Source organism: Nipponia nippon, unplaced genomic scaffold (assembly GCF_047370975.1).
Source record: "Nipponia nippon isolate SJK-2023a ecotype South Korea unplaced genomic scaffold, ASM4737097v1 scaffold_8, whole genome shotgun sequence".
Lineage (NCBI taxonomy): Eukaryota > Metazoa > Chordata > Aves > Pelecaniformes > Threskiornithidae > Nipponia > Nipponia nippon.
In genome coordinates, this window is record NW_028262402.1 from 27242256 (window position 1) to 27255539 (window position 13284).

Below are 13284 nucleotides of genomic sequence, written 5' to 3' on the forward strand. Positions count from 1 at the left end.
CAATTGCTGCCCCGGGTTCCCCTTCTTTAACCATGGTGAAGACTAGTGGACTGCACCCAAGGGGTGCAGTCCCACAGTGCTCTCCCAGAAGACCATCAGAAGCCCTCCACAGCTGTCTAGCTTCAGTGAAGCAGCTCCCAAACACCTCCTTTAGCAGCAATGACCTTTGCTCCCGTTCCATCAAGTGCTACTTCACTTCCTAAACAAACTTCTTTCCAGCTCTCCCTCCTCTCCACTGCCTTTTAGGCAGTTGCTCAAGTCCTACACAGCTGCGCACTCAGTCACCTCCCCATGCTCAGCCGCATTCGTGCAATGTCTTCACCATTACTCTTTTTCTTCATGGGGTTTCTCTCTCCCCAAGAATGTTCAGCTTTTATGGCTGCTCACTTTGGCAAAGCTCTTAAAGCTGTAATTTCCCTTCTTATTTGAATTGACTCATTATTTCCACTACACCCTGGTTCTGCTTTTGCCATTCACTTCATTAGCCAAGTTATCAGCACAACTGCTTCTTACAGCAACGACGTCACCAGTTACGGCATAGAGGCAGCAAATGCAACGTGCGTTGATGAGGTACCAAAGCAGAGGCTCTGCTCCTCAGCAGGTTCCAGCCTGGGGCAGCGTGGGACTGAAGAAGCCTACGGGTGTGGAGAAAGAGGCACCAAGGTTACGCCAGCGTGTTCCACAAACAGGACCGGGTTTGAAACGTAGTGAGGAAGTGCACACCCATGCGCCCTTATGCAAGTTCAACTTATAGCTAATTCCATTTATTTAACACTGAAGAGCGCATCTTCCCAGGCTGGCCTTGCTCCCTGATCAGGGCCGCCAGAGAAAACCGCTGTTCGAGACGAGGAGGGGGAGCGGTAACTGTGCAGATGCCCACGCAGGAGCACGCCAGAACAGGCGTTCCTCCATAAACCACCATTACGGCATTTAAGAAGCGCGGCCCCAAGACCGCGCTCCCTCCCCCGCCCTCCTTGGCGCTGCCCAGCCACCACCCAGCACCGCGGGCCGCGGCCAGGGCGGCGGGGCTGCAGGCCCGGCCCGCCCCCGACCGTTAACGGCCGCCCGCCGCCGCCTGCCCCGCCCTGCGCCCGCCGGGCCGGAGGGGGCGCTCTCTCGCCGCCGCGGGCCCGCCCCTGACGCCGGCGCAGGGCAGCGGCGGCGACGCCCGGGCGGGCCGCAGAGGCGGAAGCGGCAGGTTCGGCCATGGCGGCGGCGGCGGCGGGCGTGGGGCAGCAGTGGGTGTTGGTGGAGATGGTGCAGGCCTTCTACGAGGTGCGGCCTGGGGCGCGGGCCCGGGTGGTGTCCGACCGCCGGCGGGGGGCGGCTGGGGGAGGCAGCCGCCTGGCAGCCGCCGCCGGGATGGGGTCGGGTGTGCCGAGAGGGTCCCATCGCCGCGCCGCGCAAGGCGGACGGGGCCCCCGGGCGCCCGGTGGCTGGCGGAGCTGGGGTGCCGGGTGCGAGGGCGCCCGGTCCCCGGGCCGCTGATGTCGGGTGAGGGAGCGGGAAGGTAGGGCCGGGCCCGCCCCGGGGCTGGGGAGCGGCGAGCCCGGCTCGGCGGCGGGGGAGGGCGGTGCTGTGCCTTACCTGCCCGGAGTCGGGAGCTGGCAGCGGATCAGTGCCAGGCGTGCGAGACTGCACTCGCAAAATTGCGAACACGCGTATGTGCACCGTATCTAGATAGTGAAAACATAGATGCACGCACTTTACGTTTTTCTCTGTTTAAGTTTATAAAGCTGCATTTAAGGTGTATACCAGAGCATTAAACCTGAACAAGATTCACAGTGTTCTTTGAGTATAAGGTCAGGGTTTGTAACTTGCAAGTGTTATTTACAAAGGAAGAAACAACCTTTAAATGTTTATGCTCGAGTTCTCTCCTGGAGGGGATCAGCGTGGAGTGTTTGTATCCAGGCTTTGTTTCATGATATGAAAAAGGATGTCCTGATGATAGGCGGTGTTCTTGTATCAACAGTCTGTTTCCCTCCCTTCCTTTGGCAAAGGTTGGTAACTTTTTAAGAATTTATACTAGGGTTTGCAGTACAAATATAGAAATGCTTAGCTACTGAAACTGGTAGCACAGTCTAGTGCACTGAATTCAGGATAATTGTAGACACTGAAAAGCACGGGGAAGTAGTTTGTGTGGACCTCTACTGCTACTATACTAAGTGTTCTTTAGATGTCATGCTGTACATGTGTATTCTTAACTTGTTCGGTGAACTGAAAAGTACTCTGCAAATGATAAATTCATTATATGCAGTTTGATATGCCGTAGGACTCCTTACAGGTTTTTGAAAACTTGTGTTCAATTTCCTTTAGTTTCTGGATGTGTAGTGCATTCTGCTTCCTTTGTTGGCAGGTCAGATCCCACCAGAAAATGTTGGTGTGTGGGAGCTCTTCCACTGAATTGAAGAGGGAATGCGCTATTGTGTGTGCACTTTGAGTCTTTTAAAAATAGTAGACATCCACAGTGTAGACAGGAGACTTTCTGAAATGGAAAAAACTAGGTAGCAAATGCTGATGCCGTAACTCCACATCTACTTTTAACTAGCTGTGCTGTTAGAGGAAACTGACTTTCCTCCCTCCAAGCACCCAAAGAGGCTAACTTTTAACTTGCATCAACTCTGTTCTGGTTTGCTGTATATATTCCTAAATATTGTGTCCACACAAGAGAGTAAATGACACAGGGGCGAAACTGTTTCTGGTGACTGTGTTGGGTTATACCTGCGCAAAGTGCCTGTGAAACTAACAAAAATGGGCTACAAGGACAGGATTAGGTTTCTTTGTAAGTAATAGTAGCTGTCGCTGCTGGTGGACTATAAGTTGTAAGAATGTAGGGTTGAAGTGGGTGTGTATAGATGAGACAGACCCTAAAGCTCTCAGGAGAATTCTGCTTGTTGTGAAACTTCCTGCCTTCACGGATACTGGTATAACCTGTACAGCTTATCTGCCTTTACTCTCAATGTGCATGTGTGGAACTGAAACTGCTTATCAGTTTAGAGCATGCCTTGTTCATTAACAACAGAATAAATCCATTCAAACTCAAGTTACAGCCACAAGTAGCAAGTAGTGGTTGCAAAGCAATCCACTTTCATATCATTTTAACAGATTTAGAAATACATATCAGCTGATGATCAGCTTTGATTTTTTTATGAGTGTACTAGTAGAGACAAAACGGTTGCATAGTGTCACGGTGATTCAGACAGAATGCTGTGTAGACTTATTTTTGTGCTTTTATTTTCAGGCTCCTGCTTACCATCTCATTTTGGAAGGAATTCTAATTCTATGGATAATCAGACTTCTTTTCTCCAAGACATATAAGCTTCAAGAGCGATCTGATCTAACACCTAAGGTATGGTGGAAAAATATTTTTCTTTAGGGAAACAGTTTATAGTTATTGATGTATTTGGCTGTTGAACGACTGCTGCATCACAAATTGTGCTGGTTTTTCTTAGGATTTCAAAGGGTAAGCTTACTTTAGACCATGAAACTGCTTATTGCTTAAATGCTTCAGTTCATGCTTTTAAAGCAGCACTGTTTGAGAGTCTGAGAAATATAAAAGAACTGATGTGACCGTGACTGCTAAGCTATGAAAAGCTGGCATTATCTCTACTCAAAGGATGGCTTTGTTTTAAAAATGGAAGCTATGCTAAAAAAACCCCACCAAACAAACTGAACTGTAAGTGTGTAGAGAGTAGGAGAGAGATCAGTCTGTACATGTGGTATCTGTGAGTAATAACTCTTAAGAGTTTACAGTGTTAAGTGGGTTCCAGAAAACTTTGTAATTTAGCAGCAATTTTCTTCTTTTGCAATGTAGTTGTCTCAAAAAAGAAAAGCTGTAATTGTTTGTGAGGACTGGAATTTCTCCCTGACTTCTGGCTGGAGACTATCAGGAATGAGTAGAGTTTTGGAGATGTAATAAGGCTTGCTGCATAATGTCAGAGGATGCCATTGGATATATTGAAAGGATGATTGGATGCATACTCTGAATGGGAAAGTAGTGAGGTGAACAAGGACACAGTCATTTTTCTAGGTCAAAGATGAACTATAGTGATGTATTACAATGTGGCAACCAGCCTGTGTATGTGAGGGATTGATCTGAACAATCTGAAGTCCCATATAACCAACAAGCTTAGTTTGCTAGAGCTTCAGAGGAATGGTATCCTTTATGAATGCGATAAAACACTGGAATTTCTTCATGGTACTGAGGAAGGTTTGTGAAACTGATTTATGCGTTTGTCATTGCCATCTATATCATGCTCTTGCATGCTTTTTGATCTTGCTCTTGCATGCTTTTTGATCTTGCTCTTGCTAAGGATACATGTTAAGCCTGTGGACTCTGTGTAGTGCATCAGTGAACAGCATGCAGGGACTACAGGCACAGGGCTGTAACTCAGCAAATCTGCGGGCAGTGTCCTCTTTTGGGGAGCACTTACTAAACGAGCTTTGAGTATTCTAGGGAACACTTCAGCATGTATTTATTGGAGTCATTTAATATTGGAGGCAAGAAGTGAGCTGAGCAGGAATCAAGAAAGGCCAGTTCAGTTTTGTGCTTGGAAAGGTTTGAATTGATACTGGGATTCTTGAAGTTTGCCGCCTATGGTAAGAATACAGAGGAGTGAACGCAAAGGGAGGTGTAGTGTGGTGAAGCACCGAATGTTCAGATCATCTAGGAAGACATGCTGCAGCTTTAAAGTAGCACCTGATTATCCATTCAGAAACTATGATAGTTGATTTAGTAGAGTTTTCCTGCATCAGATGGTTTTGATCTCTGGTATTTTGGAGGCTAACTTTTTTTTCTTTTGAAAGATCTGTTCTCTCTGCAGTAGATGGTGGGAAAAGGCTCTTTGCTACTCTTGTGTAATTGGTGACCTGAAAAAGCTGAAACCTATCTCTTCCTTACAGTGTAAGGATTACACTCAGATACTTCTATGTTTGTCTTGAATGTTATCATCCAGTTGCAGGGCATCTCCTTCATTGACTGACAGACCATTTTGCTGTAGCTGAGATGTTTGAGAAAGTGCTCAGACAAACCTGGAACAGTGGTATGCAAGGAAGAAAAATTGTTCTGTATCTTCTTAACTGGGGGCAATGAGCAATTGGGAGATTGCACGTGTAGCTGATCTGCTGCAGCTCAGTGGAAGCAGGGGTTTGAAGGGGGTCAAAAGGGGGAAAAACATTTGGAAATGGCTCATGCTTAACAACAATCCTACTTTTGCAGGATGACAGTAGTAAAGTTCACTGGCAGGACAGCAGTAGGAGGCTTTCTGAAGAACAGAAGCATGCAAATACTTTATTGCTGTGATACTTTTGATGAGATTTATACAAACTTTACTGAGCTTCAGGGGTGGAAAGGAATGTGAATACTAGCAAAAATCCAAAGGGATCAAGAATTGCGTTGTATAGATACTAGATACATTGATTCATAGTGGCAAGGCACAGAAGAAAAAAATTTGCAGAGTGCTAAGAGCTGTATTACAGCAAAGGGTTTGACTTGAGATGTTAAAGACATCAACACCTCTAGCTTTTTGTTACCTGTATCTTGGTGGCAAAAAGAATAGTAAGGGGGAATGCTCTTTGGTCTGATGGTATGTTCAGGTTGGCTGACAACGAAGGAGATTTAAGTTGGTCTAGTTGGCTTTACCATTGACCTCTGAAGATGGAAGCAGTGTTTTCCATAGAAGAACTGTATTTGGAAGGCAATGTCTTGTCTATAGATAGTTTATTGAAAGTAAGCATAAATACAACAGTGAAGTGAAAGTGTGAATAAGTCTTCTACAGTTGGAGGACTTAAGCAGACTGATACATCAGAGGTGTGGAGTGATTCTGTCTCTTTTTCTACAATGTAGGTAATTGCTGTGAAAAGCACTCATTTATTTTGTATAGGGGAATAGCTGTGGGGAAAAAAAAAACAACACCTTAATCCACAGACAGTTGACACTGGTCTGTGTTGTGGCTTAGCCCCAGTAGGCAGCTAAGCACTGCACAGCTGCTCGCTCACTTTCTCTCCCACCCCCAGTGGTACAGGGGAAGAGGAAGGGAAGAGTAAAAGCAAGAAGGCTTGTGAGTGAAGGTAAAATTGTTTAATAATCAAAGGAGAAGTGGAAGAAGAGAGAAACAAGACAAGTGATGCAAAGACAATTGCTCACCACCTCCCATGGGTGGACAAATACCTCCCAGCCAGTTCCCGAGCAAAAGATAGCTAACTTCCCTAAACCCCCTCTTTTCCCTTGTATTGCTGAGCATGACATGATATGGTATGGGATATCTGTTTGGTTAGTTTGGGTCATTTGCCTGGTTGTGTCCCCTCCTAACCTCTTGTGCACCCACCAGTTCACTGTGGGGACAGAGTGAGAAACAGAAGGCCTTGACACTGTGCAAATGCTGTTCAGCAAGAGCTACAACATTAGTGTGTTATCAGCATTGTTTTGTTCACAAATCTAAAACACAGCGCTGTATGAGCTGCTATGAAGAAAATTAACACCATCCCAGCCAGACCCAGTACAGTTTGCTTCATACAATATGGGATCCCACACAGCCAGGCTTCTCTGTGTGTGTTGAGCTACATGTAGTAACATGCCAGCTGTTCAGTGAGGAGACTGCTGATTTGCCTTCTGATTTGTTCTAGTTTGATTCATGCTGTGGCGTCCAGTCTTTACCACACCAGAAAGAAATACTAGGTTGCTCAGGTACAGGCGCTGGAGATAGGCCAGCTCAGGCTACCTTTATGTCAGCCAGTTGTGTAATGATACTTGGAGTTTCTCTGTGAATTGTCATTGGGGTTGCTGCCAGAGCAGAGCTGGCTCCACATAATAAATATCACTGAACAATACCACTATTGCACAGGCATCTTAATTTGATCTGTCAGGACCAGCCTGTCCTGGGGACCAGAGGTAGATGATATATTGTGCAACCTAGTGCATTTAGGAGTCACACTTCTAAAACAGTGAAGAAATCCACCCTGAAGGTGGCTTCTGGGTTTAGTCAAAAGCGTAGCAAGAGTACTATGAAATCCAGTGCAGGAATCAACTTTCAACTGACTGTCTGCCATCCATTAGTAACAGTGTGTGTAGGTATTCCTATTGGTTCTATTCCAAAAGAATGAAATCTCCCAAATCATTAAGTAAAAAGGTGGAGTACTTCTCTGTGAGTATAAGTTCCTGATAGTTTGGGATTTTGGGAAGTACAAATAAGTCTGTGGCCAGACAGGGTGCTAGACATAGAGATTCTTGTGGGCTTTTCACCCAAAATAAAATCTATAGAAAAGCGGCAAAGTGCCCCTGAAGACTGGAGCAGGCTGTGGGAGATTGCATGGCATCATTTAAGTACAAGCTCACTCTCTAGCCAACAACCATGTGTGTGAAAGGAAGGTGCCCTCCAGATGTAGGTCTCTTTCACCCTGCAGTAAATGATACTGAACTTCTCTCTCAGAATCTCTGAAGTCCTACTAGGAGCCACGTCTTACCATTTGTGGATGGGAGGAATAGTTGTTTTCTTTGGTTTCAGAATTTTCACTGCAGTAGTAGCATGGGAACAGTTTTATTAGAGCAGTATTAGTCAGGAGCCTGGAAAGTTCCTATCAGAGATAAATGTTTAATGTGTGGCTGAGAAATACTGTAAGCCACAAGAGCTCTCTTGCAGAACAGTATTCAAAGATTGATCAGATGTTGTTCTACAGGGAAGAGCAGATGTAGTCTGTTCTTGTAAAGGTTTTCAGTCATTTTGAGCCAAGACTCTATAGGTAAAGGTTCTCTTAAGTATTAGCATAGTTTGGAAGAAAGATATTTCTAATTAGCATGCCCATTGTTTGTGCCAATTTATGCCATGCTGGTATATGATTTTATAAATACTGTGAAATTAAAGACCTGTTATTTGAGGACCAGCAAATAAAAAAATATTATTGATCTTTGGATATTGACACAGATGCATGTGTGACACTGTTTCAAAACAGTAGTGCTAGCTAAGAACTACCTTCATGAACATAATTGCTACCTTTTCTTAAGAAACAGGGTCAACAAGGCAATTTATTTAAATAATTTGTGTTGGATGTGTTTATGCCCATGTATTTCTTTTACCCAAGGTATCTGGCATTTAAAAAGTAAAAACCACAACCAACAAAATACAACAACCCCAAACCATTTTATCTTTATATATATATGTAATGTGTGTGTATGTTTTTAGACAAATACATTTAAAATGTTTATATATATGCACAAATGTATAAATAAGTATGTATATTATGATTTGTAAAATATACGTATAAACATTTTGTATCTTGTATTTTTGTGTGTATTGTATATTAGTCATAAAAATAAAATACATACATTTTATATTGATATTTATATTTCATTTAACGTTTATGTTTATATATATATTAAAAAGAATTACAAAAGGGAAAGAGGAGGAGCTGAGAGATGAGTTCACTTACATTACAGCCCGAGACAGTGGAAATTGAAAGGTTTGAGTTCATTCTTTCCATCAAGTGGATATTTTTATTACAGAGCACTGAGGAGAAATAAGCAAATCAACTATGTATTGAGAATGTTACATTCTGGATTAAAATCTGGTTTCTCTGCATGTTGGAAAATTAACGTTTTTATTCTTGATACTGGTCTGAAATTTGGTGCCTATTTAGGAGGCAGAAGATGAAAGTGCTGTTCTGAATGTGGGGTTGCTGTATGGAAGCCTGCTTCTGCTGTCTTTTTGGTCAGAGGGAGATGGTCGTGTTTACCCTAAAAATTCAGCAGGCCAGGCCAGTGTACAGAGATACTCAATGAATGGAATGAGCAAGGGGTATGGACTGCCCCACCTGCATTGTGGATGGCCATTTTAGATTGAGATTGGTACTCATTTTAATCACCAATATCTCCAGTCCCCCATCATAATAAAGGAACTTCTATCACAGAAGCTTTTGATAAACTACTGTCTGTGCTAAGTACATGTGGAAACAGAAGACATAAGATGTGAAGATGCAATTGTTGTTTATCTTCCTATGTCCATCAAAAAGCAAAGCGCCATGTAATGGAGGAGGAGAATGAATATGAGCTAGAATTAGTGAAACAGTGTTGTTTGAAATGAGGATTAGTCTTCTGCTGTATATTTCATTTTGTGTTAAGAAAAAAATAAGGATGTTGCCACATCTCATCTGTGGCGTGTCACCTATGCTGTTAGTTTGTGTGCTGCAAACATTTCAAAGGGAAGAATGGAAACTTCTTACAACTTACTGTGAATGGGGGAGAGGAGTACTAATTAGGACTTGCTCATTATCTTTATGTTCACAGATCTCAAGTGCAATTGTACTATGCTAATTTGTTGTAGTTACAGTGTCCTTCTATAAATACTGTTTTTCTTTCTGCTAGACTCCACAGCAAAAAGATTTTGATTGAATTTGTGCATCAGTTGCTAAGCTGCTTGGTGATATTTTGTACCCTTAGTTCAAAAAATTAGACTTAAATGAAAAAGCTAAGTACATGCTTGCACAGCTTTAATTCTGCTCTCTTTGAAGAAAAGGTATGTTATGTTGCCTGCTCTGCCTTTGAACTATGTTGTGTAAAAGCTGTTCAAATGTTCTTTGAGTTCAGGTCTTAAACAGAAGAAACACCATGCTTCCTAAGTCCTTCCCCTTCAGGCATTTAATGTCATCTAATGCTTTTCTTGTTTATCCTTCCATAACTGACAGACTGAACCAGTTCTCACCTGATTTATTCTGCTTGCTAATTAAAACAAAGACCAACAACCACCAAAACAAAAACTCCCCCAACCCTGTGCTCTAAAATGAACAGAAAACTGTTGATGCAAGCTATGCCGTACATCAGGGGTTTGGGGCCTTTCAACACCAACTGTTGGAGCAGAGTGAAGGCTACATGGGCATACATCCTGCTTTCTGATTTTTCAGAAGTCTTTTTGAACTCTTGTGAAAAGGTACAAGATACTGCTGGGCAACTGTAACCCAGGATATGGTTTCCCAGTAGCATCAGCCAATCTCAGTTGGGACCGCTTTGTTGTGAGATCCAGTTTACCTATATGTCCGTCCTGCTTTTGCAAGTTTTCATCTGGATCATTTTTCTGAACAAGGTTATTTTCTGGTTTTTAACTGCCTATGCCAACACAAGGAACAGGAATGTATTTGTGGTTGGGAGAGGACTGTACTGTAGCTGCTGCTGGCTTGCACTGCTGTCAGTCAGCACACTTAGTGTTAAATTACATCTTTGATTTTTTTTTTTTAATAGCAATACAGTATAGAGATGCACACTAGTACCTGTTCTGAGATGAGGATGGAATTGCCACTCTCTTGGATCAATGGAGTTTAGCATACAGAATTATGGTTGTGGTTCCACTCTGAAATTACCCTGAATTTGGGTACTACTTTTCCACCATTTTGGTACTGTGTTGCATGTTAATCTTTATAGGGTGTATCATCTGGTAATCTTCTCCCATAGGGTTCTTGAGGTATTTGGTGCGTCATGTCAAACGTGAGGCTTGATCGTAGAATGTAATAATGAATAGTAGTCAATAGTATTTACACACAGCTTAATTTATTATTGTTCTGTTCTCTGGTGCTCAGTTATCTGTTTTTTTTTAATTGAAGCATTAAAATGAGCTATTTGTCATGCTATTGTACAGGGTAAATTAATAAACCCCCCTACTTTAATGCTTTCCTTAGTATGTGGAACAGCATTTCAGTGCATACACAACTGCGTGCAAGGCTCCAGCTGAGATCTGTACTATGGTTGCTAAAGAAACTAAGCGCTTTTTCTAACGTAAGTGTAGCCATTTCAAAATATTGAATATATTCAATTCTGTTGCACATATTAATGGCATTTTATTTCCTTTAAAATATATGCCCCATGGGTTAAAATTCAGTAAGAAATCTAACATGAGAAAGTTAAATAAAAAGGTATTTAAAGTACATCTGCAAAATATTAGAAACACAAGTGACTATGCTCACATAAAAAGGATCTTTTCTGAAATAAAGGGCTCTTGAAATTTCCATTTGCATTTTGAAACAAACATTTGTGGAGCTCCTGGGATATTAGTTAGTACTGTAGAAATACCTAGAAACAAAATTATTCATTAGTGTAGTAAAATGAAAGTGATGAAAATGCAGCAGACTAATTGTATTGTTGCGTGTAGTCTCCTTTTGATTTTTTTAGTATCTTAATTTGTGTTTGTACTTTGAAGGCGTTGAAAACTGTATTTGGAAAAAATAAAAATGGAAAACGATAGTGCTGTGGTCTTTTCAAAAATCAATTGCAGAATTTATATTTTGGTATTGAAATAAGTAGCCTTAAAGATTCTACTGCTTTTTGAAAAAGCAGAGAAATATAAACCCATTGTAGTCATACCAGTCAAAGCTAGTGTGTTAACAAATATGTTATCATGTGTGTCTTGCTGTACTAGTAAATAATCCTCCCAGAAAGTTCCGCTTGCATGGTATGGAGGATGATTTTGGTGATTTGCCTGAGTGGTTGCTAATTTATGTGGAACTAGTCTAATGCACTTGTTATGCTAGTCTGCTGCACGTCCTTTGGAAAATCATCTGAGGTTTTCCACAGCACTTTGAAAGTGAATGTGCGTTCAGTATTTCTCCATCGTTAGGTGGGGGATACGTGGTTTAGTAGTTGCCGTTACCATTTCTTGAGCATTTGACGGTTTTTCTCCATTGTGTCCTGCTCACGTGTGTATTACTTTGTGAAGTATTTTAATGCCACAGCTGTTTAAACAGCACTGTTGAAGACTTGAGACTGCGAAGTGAGGCAATTTATATTCAATTATTATCTAATTTTTATTCAATTACATAAACTGTAGAGGAGGGTTTTCATAATTAATAGATTGAATGAAACAGTATTGATTAAAATTTGGTAGGGACAGCAAGTTAGTATCTCTTCTCTTGATGATCATACCATGACATCTGTAATGCACAAGCACAACTGGACTATCTTTCTTTACATCTCCTTCCCTTTGCAGAATTCAGAGCCCCTCAGTTGAACATACTGAGATAATATCAATTCTCAGTGTCTCAGAAAGGTGACACATATTGGCATACATCATTTCTGATACAACTATTATCAACTGTTTATTAGCACATAATGTCTTTTCTAATGGAAATCCTTTTTGAGCAGTATTTCTTTTTTCCTGTTCAGGAAAAAGAAGAGTTGATTGAAGAATGGCAGCCAGAGCCTCTTGTACCTCCTGTATCAAAAGATCACCCAGCTCTCAACTACAACATTGTTTCAGGGTAAATGTAGCCAAAATTAATTTATCTTTTTTATTTCCACTCAAATACTGGATATCTCTATTTTCAAGGTTATTTCTTACTAAGCATTTCCATATCCTTAAAACCTTTCATAAATGAATTGCATTTTTAGATAGCAGGACTGAATTTGCCACTGAAGAGATGGTCTTGGTTTTGCAACATTATCAAGACTATCTTAGTAAGAAAATTTTTCTTACTTTAAATGTTGTAATTAATTAAAAAAAAATATTAGGGGTGGGGGGGCAGACACTTCATCTTTGCCTTTATTGTGGGGTCTCTATTCTTTGGTAGTAATTCGTTTCATTTTTTCTGAATATGTAGACTTAAACCTCCAAAAGTGGGTGCCACCTTCTGTGTAGTTGTTGGGGGGAACTGTATCATCACAAATCAGTTCAGAAGAAACTGATTTTGTGGCTAGCCACTTGACACTTCGTGAAAAGTTGTTCCTCTTTGGGCAATCAGAAGTGGAGATGCTTGATGGCAAAGTTGTTTTGTGAGAAAATTATGGCTCAGCATTATGTTCTTGTGTGTTACGAGGCTTTTAAAATGTGTACTGACTTAGGCAAGAGTCACAGTATTTCAGAAATTGCTTTGAAATTTCTTTCACAAGCTTCAGATTTGTTTATGTCAGTAACTTTTACAATATAAGCATTCTTAATATCCTTCCAGTGACACTAATAATTTAAAATAATTTAGTGACAGAGCACAATTATTTGCTGTCATAGGGAGCTCCATTTTGATGGTTTCACCACCATGGCAAACTCTGCCTTAGAAAAGGGAAACCTATTTTAATCAACTGTGATATCAACAATCCTTCTGTTATTGTTCAGAATTTTGAACAAGCAGTACTGTGGAGTTAAAGGAAGTGTTGGATGTTTAAAAAAATCTGAACAAATATGTCTTTTAGATTGATTCAGAAAATGTTTAAATTATTTAGAACTTTGCAGTGCTTACAGCTAGGGAATGTATTGTGACAATGTTAATGTCTTGTGGCTGTTAAACTTAATAGTGGCTGTGGGGAAAACTTGGCA

The 13284-nt window shown here is 41.4% G+C and overlaps 1 protein-coding gene across 1 annotated transcript in view; it reads left to right on the forward strand.

The window, feature by feature from the left end:
- The first annotated feature begins 1147 nt into the window (after positions 1–1147).
- SPTLC1 (serine palmitoyltransferase long chain base subunit 1) overlaps positions 1148–13284 on the forward strand; it is a 35934-nt gene continuing 23797 nt past the window's right edge. The window contains exons 1-3 of the mRNA XM_087742374.1: positions 1148–1275; positions 3242–3349; positions 12141–12235. Of these exons, the coding sequence (XP_087598500.1) occupies positions 1207–1275; positions 3242–3349; positions 12141–12235 (272 nt within the window). The 5' untranslated portion in view covers positions 1148–1206. The remainder of the gene's footprint in view (positions 1276–3241; positions 3350–12140; positions 12236–13284) is intronic.